The 8,072-nt window shown below is 33.9% G+C and overlaps 1 protein-coding gene across 1 annotated transcript; it reads right to left on the reverse strand.

Moving 5' to 3' along the window:
• Window positions 1–252: 252 nt before the first annotated feature.
• On the reverse strand, window positions 253–5,348 carry LOC112145899 (eukaryotic translation initiation factor 5A-1). The gene is made up of 5 exons (XM_024271383.2): window positions 4,965–5,348; window positions 3,692–3,866; window positions 3,512–3,616; window positions 2,054–2,185; window positions 253–908 (listed from the first exon to the last, which is right to left on the reverse strand). Exons 2-5 carry the CDS (start codon window positions 3,851–3,853, stop codon window positions 846–848), a joined length of 462 nt encoding a protein of 153 aa, XP_024127151.1. The 5' UTR covers window positions 3,854–3,866; window positions 4,965–5,348; the 3' UTR covers window positions 253–845.
• Between the last annotated feature and the right edge of the window lie 2,724 nt (window positions 5,349–8,072).

Consider the following 8,072-nt stretch of genomic DNA (forward strand, 5'->3'; position numbering starts at 1 on the left):
CGCGACTTTCCTGCATTTTTATTCCAAAACCAGATTTTAGAAACAAGTTAACATTAACTAAACACAACATGGAAACTTAAGGAGTCTTAAAACTTTGTACAGCTTCATTTCTGTAAAGAAAACTAACCTCTTCACTGCCAGTTTTGGTGCTTTAATAGTTATAAGTCAGTTTTGACCTATTATTAAGATTATGAACTTACCTGAACCGTGAATTCCTCATTTCCACTCACATCTTCTACAGCAAAGAGCTGCTTCCTTTAAGTTTGTTTTATTGCAGTTATGCAGATATAGTTTATCTTTGTTCTCAGAAAATAATAATGAAGGTTTTGTTCGGTCAAACTCAACATTTACGACTCGAAAAGGCCTCAAGTGGACGGTGAGTTGAAGAGCACGGAGAAGCAAACGGCCCCACCCAAAGACGTCAGTTCCGACGTAGAAACAAATTCACTAAGGCATTTAAAGAGCGGTTTGTGTGCGTGGACGTTATCGGGGATAATTAATGGAGTGGTGTTTGTGGGCTCTCTGAACTGGGAGTTGGATCAAGCCGCTAGCGCTCGCGGCGTGGAGCCACGCTACAGATAAAATCAACTAAAGGCGTTTTTTAGAGAAGCTAATTAACTAGATAAGAAGGCGTTACCTTCTAAAAGGATTAAAAGGGATTTGAACCCTAAGAAGCTGATGGTTAAAGGCTGCTAGGAATGCTGGGAGATGCTGGAATGTGGTCGTGAATGCCTGGAGGAGAAAAGCCAGCGCGGACTTCCAAAGGAATGGAGAGCGAGTGTGTCTGCAGTGAAACTGGACCGGACCAGATCCAAATATGTGTGTGTGGGTGGGGTGGGGATTAATTAAGAGGTCATGTTCTTTGTAGCGACTACATCCTCCTCATCCACGGCTTTCAACACGGAGACCTGGAAGGAGAACAAGTTAGAGCTAAAATGCTAAAAATTGATTTATAATAATTAATAAAAAAAAAAAAAAAAAAACCTCCTACTTTATGAATCTCATTCCTGAAAGTTGAAGCCTTATGGAGATTGTAAAGACCCACTCCAATGAAAATCATGTTTATAACTATTTTCTCATAACGAAGGACATGCATAAAATAACTGTTTCTGACAATTTCTTTGTTCAAATCTCGTTGGAGATGAAAACCGGATGTTTGAAAAAGCTCAAGTTCGTGACACAATCACCGTCCTTCTCCGCTGCTATTCTGAAGCTTCCATGGACACAAATAGATCCATCGTCGTCTTCATTTACCTCGTCAAGCTGCCGTCTGACTCAAAACTGAACGGCTGGAAAGCTCCGATATTTTTCCCCCATGTTTTTGCTACGCTAACGTTAGCTTGGCCATGTGAGGTGCTATTTAGCTAGAAGGAGGGAATGTAAACAAAGGGCTGATGGGAAAATTAGCAGATTATTTCATCCGCCCACATTCCAGGGGAACATTTCTGTAGAAAATACGTCTAAAAAAAAAAACTAAAAAAACTGCAGACTGTATTTTTCAGAGTATAAGTCGTGTTTTTTTCATGGTTTAGCCAGGGGTGCGACTTATACTCAGGAGCGACTTATTTTTATTTATTTTTTTAGACATAAACAGGTTCATATATTTGTTTTTCTTTTACCGGATAACATCAGTTGTCCTTTAGCGGTTATTTCCTCTAAAAACCTCCAGAGGGCGCTGCATGTGAAGTGTTTGCTACTGACAGCAGCAGAAGAAGTACCGTCCAAAACAAACAAGGAAGAGAATCTGATTGGTTTCCTCTTAAACTCTGATAATTCTTGTATTTCTTTTACTTTTTCTCCCAAAACTGCGACTTAAACTCCAAACCGACTTAAATATGGTTTATTCTTCATGATTTGACTTTTTTTTTGCTCCTGCGACTCCGGAAATAATCAAAATAAAAAGAACACTTAGAACGGTTTTACAATAGAAAAAACATAATTGGAGTGGAACTTAGAAGTGATAAACATGATAACTATACAGTCATTTTCAGTCTAAATCAGATGAGTATTTATCCAGATGGGTCCCTTCAGAGCTTCCATCACATCGACTCACCATGAACGGATCCCCGCTGCTGTTCTTCTTCTCGATTTCTTTGCCCAAATCCCCTTCAGGCACTTTGAGATCCTCCCTGGTTTCTCCGTTATCATCCATGAGCGACAAGAAACCATCCGAGACATCGATCACCTACATTAGCACAAAAGGAAGACAAAAGTAGAAGTCAAAATCTCAGACACAAGTAGAAGAAATCAAGGAGCTCGGATGAGTTTGGGGGTGAGAGTGAATCTCTTATGTGGGTTTTCTGGGTGAGCGGATGAGCCACTTCACGGCGTTTGTGACAGTTTCAGGAGGAGATGAGGTCCATCAAAAGGTTCACACATTTGTGACTGAAGATGGACAACTTTTGTGTCCAAGTAACCATAAAAAGAAGACATTTGTACAAGAGCTGCACTTTAAAAACTGCTTAAAAATTGAAGTAAACTTTTGCCCCTAAATAAAAAAACTATATATTATAAACAAAAACATAATCCAAGTACATGATTGTATCAAAACTTCTTTATTGTGGAATTGTAATAATGTAGACTTAAAAAAATGTTTGTTGTTCCACTAACGTTTTAACAGTTTTCTTTTACTTTAGCAGCACCTGAATCAGATTTTCCAACAAAATCTTAAAGAATTTTTATTTTATTTGTTTACAAATACTTGAACTTCTCTGTACTGACATTCCCCTCTTTATCTACGTATTTTCAATACTTAAAAAATGTGTTATTTAACTTTTTAATCATTATTAACCCTTATATATTCTTGTATGTGCATAAAACGTATGAAAAGTGTGTTTTTAGGGCGTCTTGTCGTCATTATTAAGGTTTCTTTGAAAGGTAACATTTTAGCAATCACAAAAAGTGTGTTAATGTACTAGTTTTCTATTCCTAAACAAAACATTAAAAAAAAATAATATAATGAAACTTTTCATCCAGCCCTTTTGACCCTGAAAAAATCTTGTATTTTAACTTTTTTTAAGAACTGATCAACATTATTATGGATCAACTCCCACAACTGCTATAAAACTGGATGAATCAGCTTTTAGAAAATATAAACTCTGCTGAAAACATTAATAAAATATATAAAAGTTAAGATTAAGCTGGTAAAAAACAACAAAACTTCTAAGAAATTCCTTCTTTTGTGAAGTTTCTTACATTTTTCATTGTGCGTCTTGAGTTCTTTTCTACTCACTTTTATTAACCACAAAGACAGAAGTGATCCAGAAAATAACTTTAAACTCTTGAGAGCTGATGAATCTCCTGCATCAGATACCAAGACTCCCGTCACTAAAGATTTAAGTCTTACATCCTGGTTAGCATAATGCTAATAAAACATAGGTGATGCTCCAGCATCAGTTAGATTAGTTTTTTTTTTATTATACCAAGAAATCCCATTTAGATCTTAGATCTCTTTTTCAATAAATACAGTTAAAACCATAAAGCAGAGATAAAATACAATACAAAATCCGACCTGGTAATCCTTCCTCGTCACATTTGGAACATCCATGTTATGAGTAGACGGGCAGATATCTTCATACTTCTTCTGAGTAAAGATGTCGAGTCCGGTAAGGTGCACCTGAAAGCAAACTCTGATGAGTTTCTACATAAAAACATTAAATTAAACATTCCAATGAGATGAATAAAACCTTACCTTAGCATGGCCGTGCTTGCCGGTCTTTGAGGTAGACATTTCGACTATTTTACATGGACGACCTTTTAACATGACAAAGCCGTTTTTCCTCAGTGCAGAACACTGCATGGGGTACGTGGCTGACGCCCCAGCATCTGCAGTGGAGAAGTCGAAATCTGCCATGATGGGTCGCGGGCTGCTCGATATAATGGAACAAGAATCAAAAAGTACATAAATAAACTATTAATATAGTCATAAGTAAACTCACCAAGTCTTACATTCATCCAAATCTTTCAATAAATATTTTAGGGCTGCCACAAACAATTATTTTAATAGTCGACTAATCGGGTCATATGTAAACTGGATGTAAAACACACAACTTAACCATCAGTAGCTTTAAACTAACTAAAAATAAAGACAATTAGGAAGATAGTTTATCAAAGTTTTAGTTATTTTCTGGTATTAAAACAAGTTTAAAACTAATGCGTTTGACATCTGAAACAAGGAACTATTTTTTTTTTGGTCTAACTCGCTCAAATATAAGAAAAAGTACTTTTTTTTCCTAAACACTCACAATTTTGTTCAATTTTACTACACTCTGACTCCATATAATATAAAGCAACGACTAATTGAATATTAAAGCAGTTGATGACTATTTTAATAGTCGATAAATCGTTGATTAGTCAATTAATCGGCTATTAAATTAGTCACCAACTATTTTAATAGTCTATTAGTCGACTAATCGTGGCAGCCCTAATATCTTTCAATATAAATATTTGATAAAAGATAAAAAATCATTAACATATTGGACTTCCACAATAACAAATGCATTTGTTTAATGCAATATAAACTGCAATTATCCACTTTTGGTTACGTGTTTTTGTCCCCACAACTCATTATAATATTTAAACATGTAAAAAAGCAATCAAATTTGTTATACTCTAAATGTTTTTTAGTTTAAATGCTGCTGTAATGGAAATGTGTCAACGTGGCCACACCCCAAACATATTTCTACAGAAAACCTTCAAAAATGCAACTTTAACACAAGTGGAGCATCATTTATCGTCTGCATATTATTGCTAAACGGTTTCCTGTGAATTATTAAAGTGTCATTCTAATGTGATTAAATGAAAACAGACAGAATTTTTGACATGTTGCCCTAAATTACCAAAAATATGAGTCGTCTTTAGAAGCTAGCATCCTTTAATTTTTAAACTATTCAGTAGATGTTTAAGTTAGCTTAACAGTAGCTATGCAATTTAAGCTAGAAAGCAGGAAAAATAACAGAAATTACCTGTTTTAGGAGGTCGCTGAATCAGAGCAGATCGGAGTTCAACACGTTCGTTAACACGAGTAAAGTAGCTTCCTCCCTCCTCAAACACTGCCACGCGAACTCAGTTAGCAAACAGCGAATCGACTGGTTAGCCGAGGCTAAAGCTAGCTTAACCAGTGCATTCGCTTCTGTTTGACTGACAAACAATTCACATTTTTGGCTTCTGTTTAGTAACAAAGACATAAAACGTCAGTCCATTTAGCAGAAAATGTTGATTTGTACCTTTCTCGTGAATAATAAAGTTTGTTGGCTCAAACTTAATAGACTAAAGTGTTACTTTTGATGTTAGCGCTCTGCTCACCTTCCAGCTAGCTTTTGCCAGCGGAGTGAAGTGCGCATGCGCGAGGGTACCCTAAACTCCACAAAATTGGTTTAAATGATTTTGTAAATTTTCTTTTACACGATAAATTATGTTTTATTAGTCATTTTGAGTCCACGTAACTCCCAATACAATATGAATCAAACAAAAACTGTGTCTTTATGCTTTAAAACCTACCTGTTCCTTTCTAGTGCCAATAAAAACTTTATTGAAAACAAAAACATTTACAGAACAAGTGCAGCTAAACCACGGGGATGATCATAACATTTTTACACAAAATAATGACAGGAAGGGACTTGTGAAAAAATAAGTTAACAATTGGTAAATAGAGAATATTAGGCGAAAATAAAATAAGTAAAAAAGTTCCACTGTATGGCACACTTTGGGTGTATAAATAGCTTTGAGAGGCTTATAAAATTGGTGAAATTCTGGGATAAATTCCACAAAAATAGGAGAAATCTTCCTAACCCTGTGTGTGTATATAAATACAGGTTTTATATACAGTTGTCCCATAAATACAAGGCAGTTTAAGTAATATATAAGTGAAATCAATAGATTTTGATGCTAAGAAACCACTGTTACTAAATAACTAGAACTTACAAAACATATCTTACTTTTGTTTTGAAGCTAAGTATCTAATAAATAAATGTCGTTAAGTGTTGTTAAGTTTGTTTTCAAAGTTGTTCCTCTGTCTGCAAAGCATCCTCTTTTTAAATCAGACACCCAATATACTGTTTTTGCATGGCAGATACAAATCAAAATAAAGGTGGATACTTAAAAACCTTATTGCATTTTCTAAATAAAAGTTGACATGAAAGGGAGAGAGCATCAAATTTAATGTTAAACACGGAAATTAGGCAATTTTATTGGATTTTAGTGCCAAATGGTTCAATGAGAGGCAAAAAAATTGACAATTAAAAGAACAAGAAACCTAAAAACAAGAAAACTGTATCAATCTTTGATTCTTACTCTTATTTTATGTTCAATCTCTTTTAATAATCCTTTTTTCAACTTCACATCATAAAGACAAGGACTTACAAAAAAATGTAGGGTTGGAAATCGATTAAAAATTAATTGCAAACCTGGAGAAAAAATTATTTGCGATTAATGGCAGTTATTGTTTTTAAGTTACAGTATTTGGCGACCACTTATTATCTGCAAATAATCACACAAAAGCTGAAAATTTAGAACGTTTCCTTATAATTAATGCTGTCAATTGATAAAAAAATAATTAATCCAATTAATCACACTTTTGTTTTTTTATTCTTACTCTTATGCAATAACCCAATAGCATGAAAGTTTTTCTTCTTTCTGTCCCCTTTTCATTTTTTTCCCTTTTCCATCACGTTTGAGTTTATAACTCAAGTTTATATTTTGTTTTTACTATTAATGAATAAAAATTAAATAAAAAATAAAAAAATAGTTTGGTCATCTCACCTGCTGTTTTTAATGCAAAACAGCAGGTGAGACAAGATGCTGGAAATCAGTTAAACTCATTGATCTGTCTCCACTTGGGTGTAAAAATTGTGATTCTTTTGCATTAATAAATGTCATTTTGAAAAAAATGATATTAAAAGGCGAATTTAGTCGACTAAAATCCAGATGTTTGCTTCCATTTCTTGAACATCCATACTTATGGTTCATTTACAGCAGTTAAAATTTGGTGTTCAGTCAGCAGTGACACTACATGGTCAATAGGGGGTGCTGTAGACCTCAAATTAGTTTAAAAAACTGGACTACAGAGTTAGTTTTCCGTAAACTGAGTTATGTTTTCTATAATTGTCACAAAGTAATTACATTAATTCAAACATAAAAGTCTTTAAATTGCCTATAAATATTAAAATATGCAAAAATGTCAACACAAAGTTTAAGCACTTTATTCAATTTCCAATGAAATTGAGAGAAGTTTTATTTTTCCATTAAGTTTTAATGTTAAATTCAGACAAGTAGTTTTTTATACATGGCTATAATGGCCAGATATATTGCTTTTGACTGCAGTGTATTTGTTTGAACAGAAGACATGCAAGCAAACAATTCATTAAGTTTGTTGGAGAAATCCCATTCTCTCATTTTCTCTTTTATTACAAAGAAGACAAACTTAATTAAATTAAAGCAAATCAAACAGTCCTAGTTTTCTCATAATTTTTAAATTAAAAATTTATTACAGCTTATAAGAAAAAAATCATACTATCACCATGTCAGTAACAGTACAAGAATATGTCACTTTGTATATAAAATGTATTAAACTTTAAAGGAGCATTTTGTAAAGATTATAAACTTCTGCCTTTAGCAAAAATTCATCTTTAAAGCTCCAAACAAAATCCTTCCTTCGGTGCACAAATGTCAAAACTACTGTCTGGAATCGATTTAGCTCTGAAAACATAATAAAGTTTCTAAGATTTGAAGTGATAAAAGAGACAAACATTTGGTTATTGCAAAATCAAACTTTCCAGACTTGCTAAACAAATGTTTGTGACCTCCTGCTTTGAGGCTTCTGCAAACATCATCATCGCTCACCCGGGAGGAGACACAGATCTGACAAAACCGAGGCCTCCAGACTCAAAAACAGTCATTACCCATGGTGCATCAGGCTCCTGAGCGAAGCATTTCAAGCACCTTGACATTTGTAAATATGTGTATTTAAACTGCTTTGTTTCTGCCTTTTATTCTTATGATTCTTATTTAAAAGAATTGTTGTGCTCCTTCTGTAATGACAATACAGCATTCTATTCTATTCTATTCTATTCTAT

This window comes from Oryzias melastigma, linkage group LG22, assembly GCF_002922805.2.
Source record: "Oryzias melastigma strain HK-1 linkage group LG22, ASM292280v2, whole genome shotgun sequence".
Classification (NCBI taxonomy): Eukaryota; Metazoa; Chordata; class Actinopteri; order Beloniformes; family Adrianichthyidae; genus Oryzias; species Oryzias melastigma.

Excerpts from the sequence above, each read along its gene's own strand:
- LOC112145899 (XM_024271383.2), bottom strand. The coding sequence starts at position 3,853 with ATGGCAGATTTCGACTTCTCCACTGCAGATGCTGGGGCGTCAGCCACG. Across the intron at positions 2,186-3,511 it reads TGACGAGGAAGGATTACCAG|GTGATCGATGTCTCGGATGG; the intron begins GTCGGATTTTGT and ends GTGCTAATGTAG. Across the intron at positions 909-2,053 it reads GCAGCGGGGATCCGTTCATG|GTCTCCGTGTTGAAAGCCGT; the intron begins GTGAGTCGATGT and ends TTCTCCTTCCAG.